This window comes from Trachurus trachurus, assembly GCF_905171665.1.
Source record: "Trachurus trachurus genome assembly, chromosome: 19".
Taxonomy (NCBI): domain Eukaryota; kingdom Metazoa; phylum Chordata; class Actinopteri; order Carangiformes; family Carangidae; genus Trachurus; species Trachurus trachurus.
The window spans coordinates 22,532,124-22,555,885 of record NC_139913.1 but is presented as its reverse complement, the minus strand read 5'-3'; the positions used below and the strand labels follow the sequence as shown (position 1 = coordinate 22,555,885).

General features: G+C 47.2%; 1 protein-coding gene across 5 annotated transcripts; it reads right to left on the bottom strand.

Annotated features, from left to right (window-relative positions):
* Positions 1–259: 259 nt before the first annotated feature.
* LOC311002903 (proline-rich protein 12-like) lies at positions 260–16,641 on the bottom strand. 5 transcript variants are annotated; one of them, XM_083994485.1, is made up of 16 exons: positions 15,619–16,641; positions 14,963–15,242; positions 13,546–13,703; positions 12,987–13,148; positions 8,057–12,738; positions 7,551–7,778; positions 6,722–7,427; positions 5,996–6,492; positions 5,716–5,832; positions 5,409–5,542; positions 4,458–4,951; positions 3,807–3,926; positions 3,155–3,252; positions 2,477–2,608; positions 1,865–1,960; positions 260–1,629 (listed from the first exon to the last, which is right to left on the bottom strand). In XM_083994485.1, the coding sequence occupies exons 2-16, from the start codon at positions 14,989–14,991 to the stop codon at positions 1,495–1,497; spliced, it is 7,788 nt and encodes a 2,595-aa protein (XP_083850611.1). In that variant the 5' UTR covers positions 14,992–15,242; positions 15,619–16,641; the 3' UTR covers positions 260–1,494. The 5 variants fall into 5 exon arrangements, with proteins under 5 accessions (XP_083850611.1, XP_083850613.1, XP_083850614.1 ...); XM_083994487.1 differs by having other exon boundaries at positions 15,029–15,242; XM_083994488.1 differs by having other exon boundaries at positions 15,111–15,242.
* Between the last annotated feature and the right edge of the window lie 7,121 nt (positions 16,642–23,762).

Genomic DNA, 23,762 nt, shown 5'->3' with positions numbered 1-23,762 from the left:
TTCATAAATGTGAAATCAGTTTTCATATGTCATACTGTATGTAAAAGGTCTTAAAGTTGTGCAGTAACATGTAAAGAGAGGACTTTTAAAACATGTCGGAAATTCCCTTTAAAAAAAGCTGTTTAGGTAAGGACAGGCCAACACAGGTCTCCTCCTGACGTCTGGAAAATCCAAACCTCACAAAGATGGGTGTAGCAACGCGCACGCACACATTAGGGAAATTAAAGCCCATTTGTTCTTTGCAGATTTTATTTGTTTTTCAAATACAGGAGAGTTAATGTACAGAAGGACAAAGAATTTCATCAAGAACTGTACAATATTTACACGCCTTTTTTTCCTTTTTTTATGGAAAATTAGATTGTTTTCAAAATAAGTCATAGTATGCACAAACATCAAAATGATAAAAATGAAATGACTATTTCCTCTTTAAATATTACTTATTTATACTCCTTCCCTCATGGGAAATGGATAGTTTACTTCTTTTTCTTTGCACCTGCATGACTGATGATTGAACTGAAGCACAACAATGTAAGTTTCAAATAGATTTTCCCATTCTCTTCTTTTTTTTTCTTTTCTTCCTTTTTTTTGTTTTGTTATTTTACACCCACTGTATTTGATACAATATTTCTGTCTCAACGTCTGTTCTTTTGTATAGAGGGGAAGACGACTTGGATATGTGGGTTACGATTGTATACTGAACCTGTGGAAAATAAAAAGGTATTTAAAATGTTAGGGCAGCAACCCAGCGCTTGTGAGAGTTTAAGTTAAAAACCTCCTCATATAAATAATAAAAATGTGTTTATATATTATCACACAGCTGACGGGTGCTGCCCTTCACATAGCACAGGATGAGAGGGAGAGCGTTTAACACATTTCATGTTTCTATCTGTGGATGAGTCCATGTTCACGCTGCTCACGGCACACTCTACACGCAAGTTTTAAAAAGCATTCTCACCCTCTTCCACTCTTTTCAAAAGCCAACAGCTGATGTTAGTCTTTTCAAAAAATAATTTATGTAAAAACTAAGCGGTAATAGTTTCTCTTTGAACTATTGTCTTTTTATGACACACGGTTATAACAAGATGTCAGTGGCTTCTCTGTCGACTTGGCGTTACGGCTCCTCCTCTTTGTCCTTCCACCTCTCGTCTTCTCTCCCTTTTCACCAATGGTCAGTTCCCTCGTGACCCACCAGTGACCCCCTGATCCGGTGGGGTCCCCCCCTCCTCACAAAGTAAGACATTTCTTAAGTCATTGATCAACAACAAGAAAAAGAACAGAGGCCAGTGTCCGAGGTCACATGAACAGAGCCCCTTTTGTTCGTCAAGGGCCTTGAAAATTCATCCTCAGATAGTAGAGATTTGAAGGGGGTCGGGGGTGGGGGGCTGTACAGTAGGATCCATCTCTTTCCATTTTTGTATTCTCCTCTTGGTTTCTTTTTTTTTTTTTAATCCTCTTGCTTTAATTAATTCCCTCTCTCTTTCTGCAGTCGTTGGCTCAGGCTTTGGTGCTGAGCGTGAGCAGCTCGATGAAGGAGCTGAAGAGTGTGTCCAGCCAGCTCTGGTTGGCCATGCACTGCTGCACCACTTCCTCTTGGCCCGGGTCCTCGGCTGCTTGCTCAATGGTGTTGGTCTGGAGGAGAAAAAAAAAAAAAAGAAGTGGCAGAGAGACACAGACAACTGTGATGCACAAACGAGGGACTTCAGCAAAAAAAGAAAGCGCTGGTCTATTTAATGAGATTTGCACTTGTGTACCACAGTATATTGAGGGAATTTCACTGAGAGTCTAACAAATAGCTACAGGCGACAAGCTCAAAACTGATCAAATCTCGTCACTAAATCTGATGCGTACACAGATGACAGCTTACCTCTTTCTTGCACTGTAAGAATGTGTGGTATTTATAGTGATGCACGGAGTGGTAGAGACTGTAGATCCGATACGAGTCGGCCGACAGCTTAAGGTCCTACGAAGAAAGAGAAATGATTATCAGTTGTCTAATTATACAAGGGTCAATAATTAAAATCACTGCCAAAACTTGAGACTTTATTAACCTCACAGCCCTGTGTTGAATAAAAAGGTTTAGAAACTCTCGGCAGGTGTTGGAGGGGAAGCTCAAACTGATTTATTCTCTCCGTTACCAACCATCCATCTGTCACTCACCCTGGGCTGTGAGTGCTTTTAATGCTAACGGTTAATTTAGCCGTGGCAGTAGTTCCAGTGTCTATATTTTCTCCTCCTGCTGCTGCTGCATGATGCCAACACCTTCAACAGCTCCTTCTTATTTCTCCGGGGTTTCATTTATCTCATGGAGAAACCAGAGTCATCTAGTCAGAGGCTAAAAGCGTCCTCGGAGATCTTGTTTATACATTACACAGTATCGAACTGTGAAGAGGTTATGATGCAAAACACCTCCATTGACGTTTTATGAATTAAATACAAAAAAACCCAACAACAACTCCTCGCTCAAACAGAAGCATACCTGTGGTTTAGGCAGGGTCTTCTTGACTCTGTTGAGGGTCTTGCGGTTGTAAGCGTCCCCGCTTAGCCGAACCCTCACCACTCCTGTGTCCAGGGGGTCTACGATGATCTGGGGGTACGCATGCAGGACCTCCTGTTGAGGACCAGCCAGGATGAGAGATTAATAAAAGGGAGACAGACAAGATATCATGAGATAAAAGTAAAAAAAAAAATATATTATTATTATTTTCATTAGCAATAAATCTACTTTTCTACTAATTGTAGAAAGTGTATAAAATATAATATTTGAGCCTGAGGTGATGTCACTTTACCATGACAAAACCGCCTGAAAATCTGTGAACAGCAAATGTTTTTGCTTGATAAGTGACTTTAATGTTTATTTGATAATTATCAATTCATTTTCTGTTATGAATCCATTTATCACCATTTGGTTTCTGCACTACACTCCCGTGAATCAACACTATCGCTAAGTGAATCTAGTATTGTTCCTATGGAAAAACTACTGGGCCATTTAATATGGGTCTAGGTTTATTTCCTGCACTGTCGAGGAGAAAAAGCAGCAGAATGAAATGAAGGAGAGGAAGAAAAGTTACAATTTTAAGAATAGATGTGGTTTGAGCCGTGAGGGACAGGGAGAGAGAGGAAGAGGAGCAGGACAGATTGATTCAGGACAGATTACCTGGTGCTGAGAGCTCATGCTGACTCTCCTCAGCAACCTCCTCTTCTGTTCGCTGAGGATGCTGTCAATCTTCCTCATAGGTGGGAGGTACAGCTCATCTGGTGGCCCAATCAATGTCAGGGAAGATTCATTAGTAATCATTCATGCACCTGCCAATCACTTCAATACCAAGGGCAGATTCAAAGCCGCTCTTTCTTGGCTGCTGTATTTCGCAGCATTCCCGGGGCTTTCCCCTTCAGCCTGTCACTTCTTGTTTATTTAGATTCCCAATAAAAGATGGATCTAGAGACGCATGATACATAACTCTAGAAAAAAAAAGGAAAAAAAAATCCCCCTGCTGTCGTAACGGGGCAGTCGTCCAGCTGGAAAGTTTGACCTGAAACCTGGCAGCTGCTGCCTGTCAGTGGTCGTGATGTTTATTTAACCTGGCCAAAGTGAACGCTGCTATGTGAAACCGTGTTTGAAAACACCATCAAAACGGCTCTTTTAATGCAGATGTTCAAGCTGCAGACAACAAGCTGCCACACACCCAGCTCTTATTAAGTCTGAGATTTGTTCTCGCACATTATGAGCTGTGTCACGATCTGTTCCCTGTTCCCTCTTTTGCTCGTTCAGTAAAAGCTTTAGTGCAGCTAGTGATGTGTGGTCTCACCGTCTGTGTCCTCCAGAGCTTGGATCATGTCAGGGTCCAGGGCCGTGCTGACCAGCATCTCCACGTAGCTCCTGAACATCTCCCTCATGGCACGGTTGTTGACTCCACCTTTCACTGGCACTGAGTGGGAGAGAAGCAAGAGTTTTATTACATTATTATTTATTTGCTTCTGTTTTCTTTTTTAATTTTACATACATAAATATTCTCTTTTTCTTATTTTTATATATACATATGTATATTCTGTGTATATGTATGTTTCTCTCTTTTTCCTTTTCCTCTCCTATTTATTTCAGTTGATTATTCATATATCCGTCTTTACCAGATGACATGCAGGCATGCTGTATGTATTGTTTTGTTTTTTTTGCTTTGTTTTTTTCAGTTTCCAAAGGGTCAAAGTATCATTGTTTTCTTAAACTGACGGCTCCAAGTTCAGGGTTGGGAGGAGGGAGGGAAGTTGTTTAAAGACTGGAAAGATGTAACAAATTAATTTGGACGAATGATGTACCAAGTTCAAAAAACAATAAAGATATGTGTTAAAAAAAACAAAACAAAAAAAAACAGCATGACAAAGTAATGTCCACTTTGTCATCGTGGCCTCATAAAATGACATTACATTGACATCTAAAGGTGGAGAACAACCACTCATCTTACTTTCATTCTCACTAGCTGCCTCCTCCGATGAGTCCGAGTCTGATGATGAAGGAACTTCCTTCAGCCACTTCTTCCTCTTCTTGGGTGGTGGCTCTGCCTTCACTTTGGCCGGCTTGGACTTGGGTGGGCGTTCGGCCTTTTCCTTCTCCTTCCTCTCCACCACTTTCTTCTCCTCCTTCGCTCTCCCTCGTTCGGCAGCGCGTTTCTCTAATTTCTCCTGCTGCGGCTGGACTCGCTTCTCCCTCTCCCTCTCCTTCTCCTTCTCCTTCTCCTTCTCATGCTCCCTCTCCTTCTCCCTCTCCCTGGCTTTGGGCACCGCGGCCGGAGCCTCCTTCTTCTCCCGTTGTTCTTTTGCCGTCGCCGTCGACGCCGTTCTCGTTTTCTCCCTCTGTTCGCGCTGGACTGGCGGTGGAGCCACTCTCTCCTCTTTCTCCACCGCTCTGGGTGCTGCCTGGGTGGTGGGAGGGGATGCCATCCTGGGGAGGGACTGGCGTCTGTGACACATAAATATATTGTTATAGAGCTTCACAGAATCTCTCCTTCTATTTATAGTCAAATCAATAATGGAAAAAAGGTGCAAGTCTGTGGAGAGGACACAGAAGGAAACTCCTTTTAGCCATGTGTATTGGCAAAGTAATTCACTCGGCACAACAGAGTGCATGCTGAGAACTACTACAACAGTCCACCTGTTTATTTACCTAGAATTAGTCTCTAAAGTTATAACATTTCATGTATCGAGATTCTATTTCTGTAACCAGATTTTTTTCGGGTGTCTCTTTGGCCTCAGTTCTGGCCTCCGTGCACTCAGCTGGGAGCTCCTCTCCCAGGCTTTACTAGAAACTGAGCTACTGGTATTCTCTTATCAGGGCAAGGTGATTTTTATCCCAACTAAATCTGCCAAGGCTTAGTTCAATATGAGAAGTATTTTTTCCATGTGGCAAATATCCGTACCTGAGAGCAGGCGTGGCTCGGCGCCAAGGTCTCCGAGAGCAGACTCTGACATAGTCCTTCTTATTGACATTCTCCAGGAACTTGACATAGATTCGCTGGTATCTCCTCTTGGCATCTCCGAAGTAGCCAAGATACTGAGGGAGACACATGAAGCATGTTTTTAATATAAAACAACAATAACCTTCACATGGCCTCATTTTAACCGTGGTACACAAAATGTATATATGAACATGCACAACACGAGCGGTTGTGGAAAGTGCTGTTTTGCAGGTGTGGTCAGATGACTGAGGGCTCGGGGTGAACTCACGTTGCTTGTGGCGCAGAACTGTCTCTGCCCGTCTTTGATCTCTGGGCTGAACTTTTGCAGCAGAGCTTTCTGCACCCGCCAGATGGGTGGCGGCTCACGCCCCGTCTGCAGGGCCAGCTGTGGCAAAACAACACGACACACATGGAACCCAAAGATCCAAATCTGTTTCTTCAGTTGGTTGCCACCTCACCACAGAGGCGACAACTCTTTTTTAACTGTCAACAACACACGTACGAACAAGGAAATGCATTTCAACACAACTCTGGCGCACATACTGTACCTTCAGAGTTCGAATGTCCTCCACCCGCACCACAAACTCGTCCCTCTCTCTGAAGATGCCCTCCCCTCCGCTCTCGCTCTCGTCCTCCTCGCTCTCACCGACGATGGCGGCGTCTTCTTGCTTCTGTGCGAGGTGCAGGGAGGTGATTTTGGGAGCCGGGGGCTCTTCGGGAGAGGCGGGCGACTCGGGAGACGGCATGGGAGACTCCTTCTGAGTGGAAGCCAGCGGGGGTGGAGGAGAAGCCGGAGGAGGGGGAGGAGTAGTGGCGGGCTGGGGGAGAGGAGCGGACTCTGGCGGAGACGGCGGAGACCGGGATGCGGGAGCGACGGGGCTGGGAGGCTGGGAGCTCTCCTGTTGCTCTTCTGGTGGAGGCAGGGGTGAGGGGAGCGAGAGGGGGGGCAGAGGGGAGTGAGATGGAGAGGAGGATGTGGAGGGAGATGGAGGGATGGAGGGAGGTTCGGGAGTTGCTGGCGCCACAGGGATCTCAGGGAGGGACGCTGGAAAGAAAGAAGGAAATAAAGAAAGAAAGAGGAGCAAGGTCAGTTCTGCAGATCAATTCATCACAATGTCCAAACAGCCACAATAACTGAATTATTAATTTAAGAAATACTTAATGGGAGCTTTCTTTGGACTAAAAATAGCCTCGTCTGTGGGGAGAAAAATTAATTTTCCTAAGCTGTGCCGCAGAAAAATCAAATGAGTAAAAAAGCTAATTTCCAGCCTCACCCTCAAGTTTGGGGGCACCCAGCGTTTCCAGCTGCAGCTCTCTGTCCTCCGTCATATTGCTCTCCTCATCCTCTCCTGTGCTTCTCTCCTCCTCATTCTCCTCCTCCTCCTTGTTCTCCTCCATATCTCCATCTTCCGGCTGGAGGATGTCGGGCTCGTTGGACTGGGGCTGGGCGTGGGGGGTGTGCATGGCGGGCTGAGGGCTGAGCGTGGGGGGCTGCAGGGTGGGAGTCAGAGGGGCCTGGCTGGGCTGAGGCTGGGGCTGGGGGTGGGTCTGGGGAGGTGAAGGAGGTAGCGGGGTTTGGAGGTTAGAGGTCAGCTGAGGAGTGTCGTACAGAGCGGAAATGGCCGAGGAGATGCTCTTCTGCAGATCCTGGTTCTTTCCCACCGAGTCCTCCTCGTCGGAGGAGAACGACGGCAGCGTCTCCAGGTTCCTCTTCAGCTCGTCCTCCAAGCGCTTGGGGCTGGGACAGTTGCCCAGAGCCAGACCCCCGTTCCCTTCGCCGTCCCCAAACGGAGGAGGCGGTGGAGGAGGAGGAGCGGGAGACAGCGGGCGCAGACCCCCTGATTTACAGGGTGAGGTTTCACCGTTATCATGTTCCATTCCTGGTGAGATGTCCAAGCCTGGAGGTCTCTTCCCCGTCTTGAGGAAGTCCAAGAATGACGCAACAAAGCCGGCCTTGGACTCAGAGTCCTTCTCATCCCCCTAGAAGAAAAACAAAAGAGACTTTCACTCACAACTATAAAGCCTTATCTGAATGAAATCAATTTTATTTGTATCTTTATGCCACTGCTCAATGAAGCCGGGATAAAATCCTGTGTTCTTTACCCTTTCCTCCAGACCATCGTCATCCACACCTTCACCCATCATCTGGCTTTTCTGCTTGTTCTTGTCCTGACTTCTGGTGCTTTCGGTGCTGCAGGGGGGTCCGGGGCTTAAACCGAGCGAAGGAGCCGAGCCCACTGAGCCGTCCGACAAAGCGGGGTCTGTTCCAGACAAAGAGTCTGTCCTCAGCAAGGCGTCGGAGGAGGACAGGGTACCAATGGGTAATTTAATCTAAAAACGGAGGGGAAGAAAACAGAAAGATTTAAAGCAACGTTGCTTGGACAAACTGATGTATAGCACGAGGCACAAGGCGGGCAGGATGGAAATTGTATTGAGTAATTTTGGCATTTACATAAGGCAATTTAAACAGGGTGACTGAGCCTAACCTTAAATTTGACAAGTTTACAATTAAAACTAAGAGAGAGAGTGATGAAGCCACGGCTGCAAAGCACAGGCAACAGAAAGAACGACAAAAGCCCTACGCCTCTTCCAGGCAGAACGCCACTGACCTTCAGAGGTGGAATGGGCTCATGTTGCTGCTGCTGTGGCTGGTGATGGAGCTGCTGCTGCTGCTGCTGCTGCTGCTGTAGATGGTGATGGTGCATCTGATCCGGCTCCTTCCCGCTCATTTCCATGTACATGTCCTCCCTCCTTCCTCCTCTGCCTCGGCTTCCGCGCCCCCTGCCTCTCCCTCGTCCCTCCACGTTGAATCCTCCTCCGACTGTTGTTCCACCCATCTCCCCCATCATCCCTCTTGGAGTGTATGGCTCGGGCATTGGGCGGATGCGAGGTCTGCCTCTCGGCCTCGGGGGCCCCTCTCTCTTGGGCCTAGTGGGCTTCCTGCCCCTTTTCTTGGGTGTCTCCTGAGGCATGAGAGCGTGGGAGCCCATGGAGGTGTAGCCGGAGGAGTGGTAGAAGTCGATGTCGCCCATTAAAGGGCTGAGTGACCCGCTTCCTCCTCCCTTCCTGCAGCTGGAAACCAAGTCCGGCAGCAGGTCCGGGAGCCTCCGGCTGTTCAACCGGATATCGGCTGGTTGGTCGGCTTTGTCCTCGTCGTCTTCGAACTCGTACTCTTGAGCGTAGCTTTTCTTAGGCAGTGTGTTGGGGTCCCGGCGCTCCTTCAGCAGGTGGAAAGAGCTGGACTTGAGGAGCTTCTTGGGACGAGATGAACAGAAGATGGGGGACTGGAGGCCTCCAGAACCGGCCCCTGCGCTGGCTCCTCCAGGCCCGGAGGACATTTTGGCTCCAGAGTTGTTGGGACCGGCGGTATTGGCGCCCATACCCATGGCTGGTGCCTGGGACTGGATCAGTCCCAGCTGTTCAGTGTTGACCGTGGAAGGGAGCTCGTGGGTTTTGAGGGAGTCTAGATCCAGAGTCATGGTGTTGTTGCTGGGTTCCTCCAGGCCGTGACAGTACGGCTCATAGCCCTGATCTCCACCGTGGTGACCCATCATGTCGTAGCTGGCTCCGGCGCTTCCCCCTGCTCCGCCCGCGCTCTGTCCCGCTTTCATGGAATCCATTCCCTCCTGTCCGGCGTGGCTTTCGTTCATCTCCCCCTGACCCGGTCCTGCTCCTCCGGCGCAGCTCGACTTGTAGTCCTCTGCGCAGAACATGTCTTCCATACCTGGGAAGAAGGAGCGGTCTTCGTCCTGAAGCAGAGAATCCGGGAAGCAGATGGAAGTCAGCGGCACGAAGCGGTTGCTTTGTTGACTCTGGTCGGCTTTCTCCACCGGGCTGACCGTGTCGAACTGGTGCTGCTCCGAGCGCTGCTGGTCCAGCTGGCTCTGCTGAGGCGTCAGCTGGGACGAGAGCGGCTGCTGCGGGTCGGGCTGAGGCTGGGAGTGGGCCGACGCGGAGGACGGAGGTATGTGGTGAGGGTGGTGGGAGTGGGTTTGTTGTTGCTGCTGCTGCTGCGGATGGTGCTGCGAGAGGTGGTGCATGTGAGGCGGGGTGGACAGGCTGATGTCGGGCTCCGAGAGGAACGAGTGGAGCTCGGAGGCCGAGTGGTGGTGGGACGGGAGCTGCTGCTGCTGCTGCTGCTGCTCCTGCTGCTGCTGCCTGTGGCGCTCGCTGCTGCCTCCGCTCCTCCCACCGCTGCCCGCCCCGCCGCGTCTGTCCTCGGCGACAGCTACGTCCGTGCTGGAGGTCTGGGAGAGGGAGCGCTCCAGCATGTCCAGGGAAGACACCACCGAGCTCTGTTTGACCTGGCTCTGCTCGTGCTGATGCGGAGGCGGCCCGTGGTTGTAGTGAGCCGCCGCCACCTCCAAAGCCTGCGACTGGAGCTGCAGCTGCAGCTGGGTGGTCTGCGACTGCGACTGCGCCTGGTGTTTGCCCGAGCCCAGTCGGCCGCCGCCGCTTTCCATCACGGCTTGCTGCTGGCTGATCGAGTGCTGCTGCTGTTGGGAGTGAGAGTCCATTTTATGGTGCTGTTGGTGTTGCGAGTGGGAGTCGATTTTATGGTGCTGCTGATGCTGATGCGAGTCCATCTTCGGGTGCTGCTGATGCGGTTGGTGGGAGTCCATCTTGTGGTGCTGCGGGTGCTGCCGGTGAGAGTCCATCTTGTGGTGCTGCTGATGCGGCTCCAGCTTGTTGCGGGTGGTGTGGGACAGCACCGACTGGAGCAGGTGCGGCGGCTGGCGGGACTGATCGGTGGGAGAGTCCATCAGCGAGGCGGCAGCGGCGGCTTGAGACTGGGAATGCTGCTGCTGCTGCTGCACTTCCGGCGTTTTCCGAGGGTAGGGGATCTCGGCGCGCTCCTGCGGCTTCTTCTGGAGCTCCATCTGGGAGTGGGATGGGATCTGCGAGTGAGAGGACACGTGCTGACTGTGCGAGGAGTGCTGCGGGGCGAGGGAGTGCTGGCTGTACGGGTCGCCGCGCCCGTAGTGGACGACCGAGCCCAGGTTGTCGTGGTGATGGAGATGCGAGTGCACTTGCTCGGCGCTGCCTCTCCCTCCGCTGCTTCTGCTGCTTCCGACGGACCTCTCATTCCTCTGCTGCTGCTGCTGCGTGTGGTGGTGTTGCTGATGCTGCTGCTGCTGCTGCTTCTTCAGCGACATCTCCAGCTGGTTTTCCAGCCCTGAGATGGAGCCTCCGGACCCCGCGTTTCCGACTCCGGCGGTGGATGTGGCGCTGTGGGTGCGTATGACGCTCTGGGGGTGGTACCTCTCCTCGGAGGTCTTACCCATGTCGTAGCTCAGCCCTTTGCCTGAGTCGGTAGTCGGGGCCACCGACTGCGGCTGAGGCTGGCTTTGCTGAGACGCCTGCGGTGGCGCTTGTTGTGGGTGGTGATGAGAAGCCTGGGGGCCGGGACTGGCTTGGGCTTGCAGCAAGTGCTGAATCAGGAACTCGTCGTCGTCGTCCACCTCCTCCTGGGTTCTCTGAGAGCCCACCCCCAGCATGGAAGCGTCCGCCTTTGTTTTGGCCGAGGTGGAGTGGTAGGACTGAGGCTGGGAGCTGGGGCCCCTGGTGTCGGGGTAGCCCTGTGGAGAGGCCAGGAAAGTAGGGGAGAGAACTGAGGAGATGTATTTATTGGAGCCTGCGCCCCCTGGGGATTGTGTGGGGCAGGTGGGCACCGGGGAGTGCAACCCTGGACGGATAATGCCTGAGTTGCCTGATGGTGAGGGGCTGGAGTCTGGAATATGATAGGACCCTCCACCGCTGCCTCCTCCGCCCCTCTCGCTGGCCATACTGTTTCCTGCTCCGCCTCCTGAGCCTGAGTTCCCGCTACCTGTGCCGCTGCTGCTTCCTCCTCCAGAGGCTCCACTACCTGATGAGCCGCTGGATCTTAAGAGGGCAGGAGAGTGACCGGGGGCTCCGTAGCCCAGTGACGGGCTTCCGGCTCCACCCAGAGAAGATGGAAGTGACCCATAAGCGGAGTCAGCTCCATATATATCGGTGGAGTACGATTGGCTTCGTCCTCCTAAACTCCCGTAGCCTTTCCCAGCAGTACCTGAGCTCAGGTCTTGGGCTTGTGGTGAACTGAAGCCTCCGTAGGACTGACCCAGGTGGGAGGTTGGTGGTTGATTAGGGGAATACGACTGTGTCTGTTGTTGGGGGGGAGTCTGGCCAGTAAGGGCTGAGGTGGAGGTCTTCACTGGTGGCACAGGAGAGCCGTAGCCTGAGAGGCAAGATTTGGGGAGAGACTGGGGCGCTGAGGAGGAGGTGGCAGGCGGCTGCTGCTGCTGCTGCTGCTGAGGGGCCGGGGGCGGCGGAGCTGGCTGAGGGGGCGGCTGTTGCCTGGATGGCGCCGCACTGGAGCTGGAGGTGGGGATGGAGTTGGAAGGATGAGCGCCAGAAGTGGCAGAGGAAGAGGACGAGGACGAGGAGGTGGAGGAAGCGGAGGGGGGCGTGTGAGGAGTTCTTGAGGATGAAGCCGAACTGGCAGAGGAGTAGCCGCTGCTAGAGCTGCTTTTGGTACCTTTCCCAGCTGAGGACGATGACGAGGAGGAGGAGGAGGAGGAGTAAGGGGGTTGGATGATTGGCCGATACTGCTCGGTGCGAGAAGCGGGCTTGTGGTCAGACGAGGGGCTCTGGTCGCCCAGCGGGCTGCAAGAAAGCCCGGCGTGTCTGTGGTGGGTGGCTATTTGCTGGTACCCCGCCCCTCCACAGCTGAGGTAGTGCTGGAGGGAGTGGGCAGCAGAGGACGAGAGCTGGGACTGAGCTGGCGTGGGCCGCTGGTAGTGCTTGATCACACTGTCCTGCCGGGGCACGGCCCGTTCCTGAGCCGAGTTGGACTGAGACTGGGATTGAGGCTGGGGCTGGGCTGAGGAAAACACTGACGCGTTATACAGCTGGGAGGACTGGTCCTGGAGCTGTGATGACAGCAGGTTGAACTGGTGGGACTGCAGATGCCTGGCAGACGACGCCTGGGCAGATGAGGCTCCGGTTGGGTCCTGACTGCCTCTGTAGGCAGCTGCAGCAGCACCCTGCGAGGACAGGAGTCTATCAAAACCCAGGCTGGACTGGGAAGGGGCCTTGATGTGTAGTAGGGGGTCGTGTGGGGAGAGCAAGCCATTGGATGTGGGACTAAACGTGGGTGTGTCCTGGAGGGAGAGGGAGGCGGCGGGGAAAGAACGGCTGGAGAAGGATGCTGGATGCTGATAGGCGGAGAGAGCTGAGGAGGAGGGAAAGGAGCCAGAGCCAGGAAGGGCTCCGGAGATGAACAGTTCAGGAGGAGCAGGCGTGTGCATCGCTGTTAGGAGAAGAAAAACATATTGAAAAATCACTCAGCATCCGTCCAGCTAAGTCTCCAAATTAAGAAATCATGAAGTATTCAGGAGTAAGACCAGTACAACTGTTTAAATCTTGAACATGCTCACATGGCAACACCGTCAGAATAATAATAATGCAGCCAAACATTGGGAGGTTCTTTAAATGTCATGTTGACTGTGGGGCCTGTTTGAATGTCAACACGAGAGGGAAGATCTAACACAACCCCACCTGTCTGCCAGGATGGTGTGCGGAACTGGGAGAGGAGGGAGGAGGCAGAGGGCGGAGGCTGGGGACCCCGGGACTCCAGGGCTGAAATCAGATTCATGACGGAGGCGTCGGGAGCAGAGGGGCTGGCGTGGTGCAGGCCGGTGTCAAAGAGCCCCGACAGACCTTTGGGAAAGAAAGACAGTATTAGGAATGCAAATAAAAACAGCTTCAAGGGATTAACAAAGTTGTCTTGAGTCTTGAGAACAGATTTATGCCTAGATTTGACCTAGTCTAGAATATATATATGTACACAATGAAATCTGAATCAAGATGTCAGTAATTAATCTTTAAGTACATCAACTTAAGTTGCTCAATTTAGCCTTTGAGATGCTGGCAAAACTGCATGAGAATGAATGCTGTGACTCTCTTTTTTCTGACATCAAGGGCTCCAGCTCAATTTTGGTATAATGTGCACATTTTTCAATGACAATAATCTTCCAGGGCCTACATGGAGAGACACTATAATTCATTGCCGGGGCCCCTTATGGTGGTTACATGGAAGGTATGACATTTATCTCACCCAAACTCCGTCCAGCTGCTCCCCAAGCTCCGCCTTGGCCAGAGCTCCCTGGGTGGTGATTGGTGGCATAGCCCTGCAGAGGGTGTGGGGTGGCGTAGGCTTGTCGGTGGAGGAGCTCAGACTCAGGGTGGGATGATCTGGAACTCCCATATACAAGACTGGGGAAGAAGGGGAGTGAGGGATTGTGAAGTGTCATTAATTTCAGAGTTCATTAGCATAAACCTAATCTATTCCCAAAATGAGACCCTTGAGAAGAGTCATTTTAAAATAATTTTTCATAAAGTTTGAGTAAATTCATAAATTGAAAATCCATGCATCGCATTTATTTGTTTGTTAAACTTCTTAACAACATGTGAAAACCAAAATTTCTGATCCACTTGATTTATTACAGTTGAAGTCAAAAGAAAGAGGGTTTTTTTTCTGATAAATACTCAATAAAAATCAGTAATAGAATCACAAACTTGGTTATTATACGAAAGTGTATTACAGAGATTGCAAATCTGTCAAAGCAGCAATAAAAGTGTCATGCAAAAATAATGGGATAGTTCATTTGTAATTATAATGAGGTCTCGGGACTCAATCATTATATAATTTGAAAATTTACAAGCTAAATAAGCTTCTTGTTTCCACGTTAAAGATTAGCCAGTTTACAGAATTGTGCTTTTACAAAAGAGAGATGAAATGCGTTGATGGCTGGCAAGGTAACATGTTAGCATTTGAGCTGCTGGTAGCACCGCCTAGCAGCAATGCACAGCAGCAGCAGCTATGGGGAGAAATGCAGAGACTAGGCCCAAAATGCAAGGCCAAGTGTTTTTTTCCGGAGTAAATAGACCACGAGTGAGTGATGTGCAGATTTGGGCAGAAGTGGGGGGGAAAATACCGTTTGCTGAATCGATAAGACGAGACAAACGGCTCCTATTTGTCAGCGACAACTGATTATGTTGATCTGGCTAACAGCTGGATGTGTGCAGGTCGACGCAAATGCATGCTAAGTTGCATGCAAACACCAGCCAAGTGGCTAGGTTTGTTTAGCCAAATTTCGCTTCCCATAGTGGCACGGTGGCTTTCAGATAGGAGCAGGCGGCCAACTCCGGGTCAAAACATCACAAATGTGCAGCTCGACGACAAGCAGTGATGCTTGCTTTGCGTGCACACACAGGCCTCGAGTGACTTCCATGCAACACAACGCTAGCATTGCAGGCTAACATAAAGCTAAAGAGACTGGGGCTAATGTTGCACAGCCTCAGACAATTTTCACCATCACCATCTTCTGATTTCACCCTGGCATTGTTATTAAGCGCATATGTGTGTGTTTTATTGTTATTTTTTAGTCAAAGGGGACAATTACACGTGTGATGCAGGGTGAATGTGACACAATTTCATTATGCAAATTGACAGAAACCATAGAAAAACCCACCACCAATTATTTAGATCACGATAAGGCATTTTGAATCTCAGTTCTGGGACTATGGTTTCTACCGACCAACACCACCACCACTATTTGATTTCTTTTTTTCTTTTCAGTATAATGTTGTTTGATGAAATGCATGTTCCCGGTTTAATACGTATCAGTTCTTCTTGTTGATGTCTGTCAGGGGGGTTTTGCTGCTGCTGTGAAGGGGGTTTGCTGCGTCTGCACTCCTCGCAGTTTCCCCTATCAATCCAGTGGATTTATCTATCAGGCTCTGTGTCCAGGCCTGCACACAGGGAACAATAATTCCTATGGATGCTCCAGACATACCCCCCTCCTCCTCCTCCACTCAACCCACCAACCCCCTACCTCCACCCCGCCAGGTCTACCTAAAACCCACGTCTGTCAATCACCCTCAATTCATATCCACCAACCTTTCCTTTCTCCACCCCGCCCACCCCCACGACACGCTCGCTGCTCCATTCCTGTTTATAATATTATTACTATGCAACTGTTTAGATGACAATGCACTACACATCATGGCAGGGCATGGCACTATTTATCAAGCCAGTGGCGATAATTTGTTTACATGGGTCACACACCGTGCCCTGCAAAAAAAAAGTACCACTGATGCATGCACATTGTCTGGATCCAATGCATACCTTGCTTTTGCCGATCTCTCGTAACTCCATCCTGCTCCTGCGCCCAAATCACCGAATCCTGTTCCCGGGTAATTTCTATCCATTTATGTTGCTGTTACGATGTGTGCGATGAGGTCGAAAGCGACGACAAAGTCGCAGAGCAGATTTCGGGAAAAGAACAAAAAATCCAGTCTTTCCCTTTTCTCCGTTTCAGGCTATTTTTCCCGGTTTCATAAGCAAGTCCTCAAGAGTGGAAAACAGCATATTGAAAGAGAAATGGAGGGGAGGAGGAGAAAGCTGGATGAAAAAAGAGGGGGGTCTACGGGGTTATAATCCAACCACCTCCAAAAAAAGCCAGTCTTTCTCCTTTTCCTTCGCTTTTCACGTTTATCATTTCCACGATCGGAGATTTAGTCCAAAATCAGTCACGGTCATGATGAAGATGCGGCGGATTTGGCCGGTGATGGACGAAACGCTGATAAACATTTGATTTGAATGCGTCCTTTTTCACCGTCTCTCCTCCCCTTTCTTCAGGCTAGTTTCTGCTACGCTGCTAGCGCTATAAAGGATTGCAAACGACAGGGCCACGTTGGTAGCAACCATTCCCCACAGACAGAGCAAAGAAATCCCCAATTTCAAAATCTTTTCTTTCTTTTTTTTTTTCTCTTCTTCGCATGCAAATCGTTCCCACCCCCCTCCGGAGCAGCACCGGGCTTGTGGGGCTAGCAGCAGATGCTAGCTGTCAGTAACGACGCATCAAAATAAAACAGGGCTGCTTTTTTATTTCCCCAAATTCTCGCTCCCCGTATTTCTGCTCTCTTTGGCCTTTCAAGTAAAAAAAAAAAAAGAAAAAGAAAAGCGACGACGAGTTTTTGCCCGCGCCGGAAACAAATGCAACCAAGAGTACGAGGGAAAGAAAACAACAAAACCGAACGAGGAAGTGTAAAGAAAAGCAGGCCGCGTTTTAATATTTTTTACTCATTTTCCTCCGGAGACGCCATTTTTGAAGGCGGCTGGCCGCTGTCCGTCCTCCCTCTCCCCCTCTCTGTCTCACCGCTGAGACTCATTCAGTGTCTGCGGTGACCTCCATTCACCGGCCCTCAGTCTGCCAGCCAGTCCCGCATGCTTTTCCAGATTTTCACCGTATTGTTAGGCTAATTGTTACTCCAGACCGGCATTTTACACGAACAAAAATACAAAATAAATAAAAAATAAAAATAGACGGCGGTTTATCCTGAACGTCGAATTGGCTGAGACGCATTCAGGTGCAAAAGATAATAATAATTAAAAAAAAAATCGATATATATTTATTTCCAGCAGTAACCTGGTTTACACAGCCACTTTGCAAATTCACATCCAAATTGTGCAGCCTGAGATTGAGACACAGTGGTATTTCCTGCCTCCAATCAGATGCTCCATTAATTATATACTGTGCAGTTTGTGTATAACCTGCCAATATGATGTACTTCCTTCCAAAAATGAACCAAAATGGAAGACACCAAGGCCTGTCTAAGGCCCTTTTTTATTGCTTATTTTATTATTTGGAGAACCTGTATGCCAGAGCCTATGTGCACTTCATTTGTGCGCCAGCAGATGGCGCTCTGGTTTCTATGGTCATGATGATGAAGGAGGAGGGATCACAGAGCTGAGGCAGAGAGATGGTTTGCTCTTGTTCATGTTCATTTCACATATTTGGTGTGCAACACTAGATCTGATCAGGGCTGTCTTGGACACTGTCACTGGTGAAAAATTATAATCATGTCACTCAGTATCTCCAATCGTGCACATCAACTAAGGTAGGCACCAAACGTGTTAAAATGTGAAGATACACTGACTGGTTACTGTTGCTGAATGTAAACTTGATTCCTTTTGTTTTACAGTTAATAGGCGCGCGCACACACACACACACTCTACAGTCCTATTTGTCCTGTTTTCATCTCTCTCTCTGTCTCTCTCTCTCTCTCTCTCTCACTCTGTGTGTGTGTGTGTAGGAGTGTTTGTGGCCCTCTTGTGGTGGATTTAAATTCTGCAACTACAACTTCACTGAACACTTTACTAAATGCACTTTTTAAATGTATAATGTAACTCTCTCACTTTTGTCCAACTTGCACAGCAGATACACCTTGTACCAGTTATTAATCCTGTGCAATAATGAATGGGCTGTAAGGTGATGCAGATATCAGATTTTATTTTTTGTTTTGTTTGTTTTTTAAATTGACGATAATGATTCATTCATTTGCTGTAAAACCGTGCATTTAAATGAACATGCAGACCTGTTCTGCAAAGATTCAATGCAGAGAACGTGTGACCGTGGGAAAAAAGTGACTCACTGTTGAGTAAACCCTTAAGTTTATTTTTTTTTAAATATAAAAACATTATGTTTCTCGGATATGCATGGATGAAACTACACAATCTGGTCAGGGTGAGTTCAAAATAAGAAACAAATGTGAGTTCCTGCAGGGATTAACGTCACTAATGCTGCCCCCATCTGCTTTTACTTTTATCTTTAAAAGCATCAAAATTCTCTAGACTATTTCCAGAATATTAGTTGCATCTTTTCTGACGGCGTGCCTGATGCTAATTCAGTGTTTTATCGGTTAAACAAATGCCACAGCTCTCAGCCCAACCTCTTAAGCCAACAACAGCATAAAACAAAATCAGGCTCCCCGGTCTCTTTTCAGGAAAAAGCCCTGTGCCAGCTCCCCTGTAGTGAGTATTTTAGATTCATTATGAGGTCCTTGTAATGCATAATGGTTGACTCAAAAGGTCAGTCATCTGCATATTCATTAGAAGGACAGCGAAACAAAAGACAGGAATGAAGGCATTTTAAGAATACACCAACTATATAGGTTAATGAACGTGAACAAACACTGAGGGAAATGGACAACAAAACACACTAATAAATACAACTCATGCATCTTATTTCCAGATTCCATGACTTCCTCCTTTCTACAGCTTATCATACACAGTCGGTGTCATGCTTCCTCCCTCCCTCCCTGCTCCGTCTTTCCTTTCTCTCCATCTCTGTAACCGGTCTGTAAGCATACTTGACTGCAGCTCTTGCAGCAGCACGGTTTTCCACAAACTCCAAGCTCTCCTTTGTCAAAATGCCAGATCTCAATGACGCTGTGCCAGCATCATGCCAAGTTATCAGAGAGGACGCTGACAAATGGTGAGTTCTGACAATAATGATATATCATTGTAGATGCTGAAACTGGCATTCACAAATACACATACAGTACATTCAAACTTGTAAAATGATTAATTACATTTTTCTCTAGCCTACACGGCAGTTTTGACTGAGTGTGCTTGCTTGTACAGAGTGTCTTTGCAAAACTTTGTGCCCTCGAGGGCTATTCATTAACAATGTTTGGGTGTCAGTCGCTTTCCATTACACCCCTTTGTCATTCTCAGTCATCACTTATTCAGTTCAATGCATGACTTCCAATGTATTCATATCAGCTCATCTGCACTCAAGTTGTCAGAGCGACTGTGGGCAGATCATTAACTCTAATGTAGAGTATTTGTTCACAACTTTCATCCAAGGCATGTGCTGAGGGCCCTTGCACTAACATGAATGTCTTGAGGAGCGTAAATAGACCTAAGGTTTAAAATAGACCCCTACATGTATGACCTATTGCAGAGGACCGGCACATTCCAGGCCGTTGGTTCATGTTACGTGCACTCAACAAGACACGGACATTTGGTGTGTGTTTGTCCACGTGCAGCGGTGATTAGTGTTTGTGGAGCCGCCGTACAGATTATTACTCACTCGCGTTCTCATACTTCACCGAGCGCAGATAAAAGCAGCTGTGGAGGTTTGAGTTTAAATACGCACATTACTACCAGCCTGTGCTGTAATAATCCCTTTGATGCATACATGTGGACTAAATTTAGAGATATTCCTTATGCGGGCTAAGTGATGTAACTTCCAGTGTCTTCACATTTAAATCATGTCATTTCCACATTTTGAACAGGAGCCCTGCTATAAAGCAAAGCCGATAACCCATCTGGACGTGTGGAGAGTGAGTGTGTTTTATCAGTCTGGCTCTGTGTTTCAGTGTCAGAGAGAAGGGAGTGGAAAACTGTAAAGATCTGATTGATGCCTTCCAGGCCTGTGCAAAGACCCTGTCTGAAGGATCCTGATACATCTTAATAAAAATGTAAGTTCACACAAATGACAACAAACTGCAATCATTGTTTTCCCCTGATGAGAATATCAATCTCTCGTACGAAACAGAAAGCTGCTGCTGATCAAACAGGCAAAGAGATTATGTCAAAACTCTATCAATCTGATTTGAAATGATGGGTCTATACACACATGATAAGTTGATTTGATTATTTTTGGACTGTGCTGCTTCTGTTTTTTTCTTCTTCTTGACCTTTTGTTACATCACTTTACTAATTTCACTGGCAGATAACCAAGAAAGCCATCAGTGACTTCATTAGGAGATAAAAGCCGAGGCTTATGGAGGATAATTTGAACTCGAATTAAACTCAAAATAAAAGGGGAGATAGAAAAATTAAAGGAGAAACTGAAAAAATTCTGCAACTGTGCAACATACTGTACAACAAGTTTTTGAGCATCTGTACTGGACTTCATTGCATGCAGCTTCACTTCAAATCCAACACAGGTCTTTCAATTCATTAATTTGTATTTTTGATAGGGACAATGCATGACAATGAACATTAGTGCAAAATACATAATGTACTCATTCCAAATTGTAGTAAAAATGCCCATGTAAATACACGATCCCTAGGTTGGTTATTTTACATCATGCTATAACTATGGATTGTTTGTTGCAATGTAAATGAACCTTTGATTGTATATTGTATCATATTGTGTTTGCATGATTTGAATCACATCACTTTGTCACATATTGTGTCTTTTCTGCCTCATAACTTTTTCTGTCTCTGTTTTTTTTTTTTTTTTTTTTTTAAATCACAGCCTCACTTTATCATAGTCCTTCACTTTCCCAGCATTCCCCTTCCTTGCTTATTGCACTGGACTGAACCATCTCAAAAACTGAAGAGGGGGTGATGATACTGAACTTCGGATACTTTATAGGCTACATCTGTGAATCTTTCTTTTATATAAATTAAAACTATACATTGTTGTGGACTATACTGTTACTCTGTTTATCCATGCACTGTAAATTTTTACTACACACAAAATGCTCAATACAATAAATATAAATATCGCTACATGCATTACATTGATTTTTTTAGTTATTATTCAGCATTTTTTTTTTTATCGTGCTTAATTTATTAGATGTCCTGGCTGTTGGATCCTCTCCACAGGGCCAAGCATAGGCCTCTTAAGGAGTAGTTGCTCTTAATGGAATTAAGAGGAGTTAAGTAATCTCTGCTTAATCCTCACATTAGTACCTGCACCAAGCTGTTTAATGTCAGTTTTCCAGTCTGAGCTCTGGTGTGAGTGTGGGAATGTGCAAAAATTAGATTAAAAAGGACCTGGAAAAGAGAAGGTAATGGTATTCACAAGATGCGTGTTATTAAATGAGCTCCATATTTCTGAAGTGGTGACTGATCCTATGGTGCTCACAGTAGGAAGGAGAGATCACAGGTAGCAGTCATTCATTTGTGAAAGAAAAGACTCTTTCAATCATTTATTCCAAATACTGTTTGTGAAACCCAACACAGATTGTTCTTTACAGTGCATCGTCTTCAATGTTTATTTCCTCTTACAGTAGAAAAAAAAGAGAAAAAAAGGAACATTTCCAATGGTAAGGTGTGTCACTCACAGCACTGACGCAGGCCCACTCATTTCCATTGGACCGGAGTCATTTTGATCTCAGAGGACAAACCAGAGAGTAGAATAGTATGAGTATCTTTCCCGATCTATTTCTGCTCCATGTTTGGAGACAAATCCTTCTGGCTGTGTGCAAATCAACCAGCTCGGCACAGACGAAGATGGGCTTTGGGGATTTATCCACCCACACACAACATTTCAAATTGAGATTTCAGAGATTTTTCAAGGTAGCTACTTTACAGATGATACTTCTAAATGTCCTACTTACATTTTGTTTTGTTTTTATATGTACTAATTAACCATCCACTCTGTCTAGTCTGTTTGGCACCGTACCCAACACTTCAGTTTCCCATTCCTCTCCAAATGACAAGGTGAGGCGAGGTGTAAATTTCATCTGGCTTTTTAAAGGGTGCAGCGAAATGGAATTCAGCCATTGTTAATTTTTATCATTTACAGCTGTGCTTTTGCTACTGTGAAGTTGTCAAGGACAATTCTACATAGGCCTATGAAATTAACACACAATAATAAAACTCTTCAAGAAGATTACTGAGTATTAGTCAGCTGTTTGAATATTGCATTTCATGCCACTGCCGTCCTACATTTCAGGAGGAAAAAAATCAACTTTTTGCCCAAAAACGTTAATTTGAAATGTGGCTAATAATTTATGTGATCCTTTTATAAAACAATGCATTTTTATAGATCAAACTAGCAAAATAATTTATTACAGTGAGTTAAACCGAACATTTCTTCTGCAAAGCCATAATAATATTCCATGAATAAAATGATGTCTACTTTAATGAATACAAGACTTTAACTTCCGTGGCTGGATCCTTGTGTAAAACTATAAACACACACACTACAAAAGAGACTTAGAATAATATAACTGTCTCACATTGTATTACTGTCTCATTAGGCTATTAGAAATCTCTAAAGTAAAAATGTATTGATGTTATATCTTTATATAATAATATAATATAGCTATTATATTCTCTGGAATTATTAAGAGTTAATTTGTATGTTTTGTTACAGTAGAGTAACAAATAAATGTGATGGTGCAGAAGGAAAAAAAAGTAAAGTAATAGTTACTCCCAAACACTGGTAATAGAGTGGAAGTTAACCTTTCAGATGCGATCTGCATTGATTTCTCTGTGCTACACGTACACATTGTGCATGATGACACGTTAGGCCTCACAGATTAAATTGAAATCTATCACCACCTATGGGACACTGTGGTGACTGTGAGAGGCCAGAGCCGCGCCAGAGCCGCCCAGCGTCCCATCCATCCGCTGCCCTCTGGCGATGTTTACAAAATGTCTCACAATAATAAAAGTAGCGGGGAGGTGTCCGCAGCAGCAGCAGCTCCCACAGTGTGGCCGGTGCTGAGGTGAATGCAGAGATAAGCGTATTTTGTGGAAGATGATCAGGAGGAGGGCGGGGGAGGAGGAGGAGGAGGAGGAGAGGCAGGCGAGAGGAGAGAGGATGGAGAGGGAGTGGGACCCGGATGCTGATGCGAGTGAGACGAAGGAAGGAAGAGGGGAGAGAAAATATCGATTTACGGCAAGAAAACCGAGGGGAGTATAATACAAGGGGGCCTTTACCCCTGCGTGAACTATAATCAGAAGTGAGGAGGGGAAATAAGAGAGTCGATAATATTGCGGATCTGTATCTTCTTCATCATCTTCTTTTTTTTTTGCACCTGTGTATCCGCCGGTAAAGGGAGGAGGAGGAGGAGGACACGCCAAAGGAGAGACGAGAAGATGCTGTGATCCGCTACTTGCAGTGATGTAGAGAGGGAGAGACGAGGGGGGAGAGAGAGAGAGACAGGGAGGGGGAGGACTACGCTACGCTAAAAAAAAAAAGAAAAAAGAAAAAAAAAAGAGATGGTTGTTTTGCTAGAAATGCGACATATTGTGAGGATGTGGCGGCCGGCCGTTGAATCTTACCGTTTGGCGATGCCAGGAAACTTAACGAGGTGTCGTCGGTGTTTTTTTTGACAGGTAGCTAAGAGACGGCCGTTGGTCAGTTAGCTTCAGTTGAGGCTAACTGGAGCTAGCCTCGCTGCTGTGTGGGAGAGCGGCGGCGGCGGCGAGGCTAAGATAGCATGTTGTTGTTGCACCTGTGAGAAAAAATAGGCCTGACAGAGAGAATAAAACTGATTTAATTAATTCCCCCGGGGGTTAACGACCACTACTTGACGTATTTTTAACGTTTTGTTGCAAAACTGAAACAGCCAAATGACAAATAACCTTAGCACCAGACGCGAAAAAAACCTGTGTAATAATGTTACTCTGCGATAATTTTCTTAATATAGCGAGCGTCATGATATACATATAGCAAGGTGCAAACTATACGAATAAGCTAATGTACAGAGGAAAAAGTCGTTCGTTTTCCTACC

What these genes read in the sequence shown, in the direction of transcription:
- LOC311002903 (XM_083994484.1), bottom strand. Translation starts at nt 15,701, where the DNA reads ATGGATAGAAATTACCCGGGAACAGGATTCGGTGATTTGGGCGCAGGA. An exon ending in AGCAGCTGGACGGAGTTTGG is followed by an intron (nt 13,149 to 13,545) that starts GTGAGATAAATG and finishes TCTTTCCCAAAG; the next exon opens with GTCTGTCGGGGCTCTTTGAC. An exon ending in CGAGCCACGCCTGCTCTCAG is followed by an intron (nt 4,952 to 5,408) that starts GTACGGATATTT and finishes TATGTGTCACAG; the next exon opens with ACGCCAGTCCCTCCCCAGGA.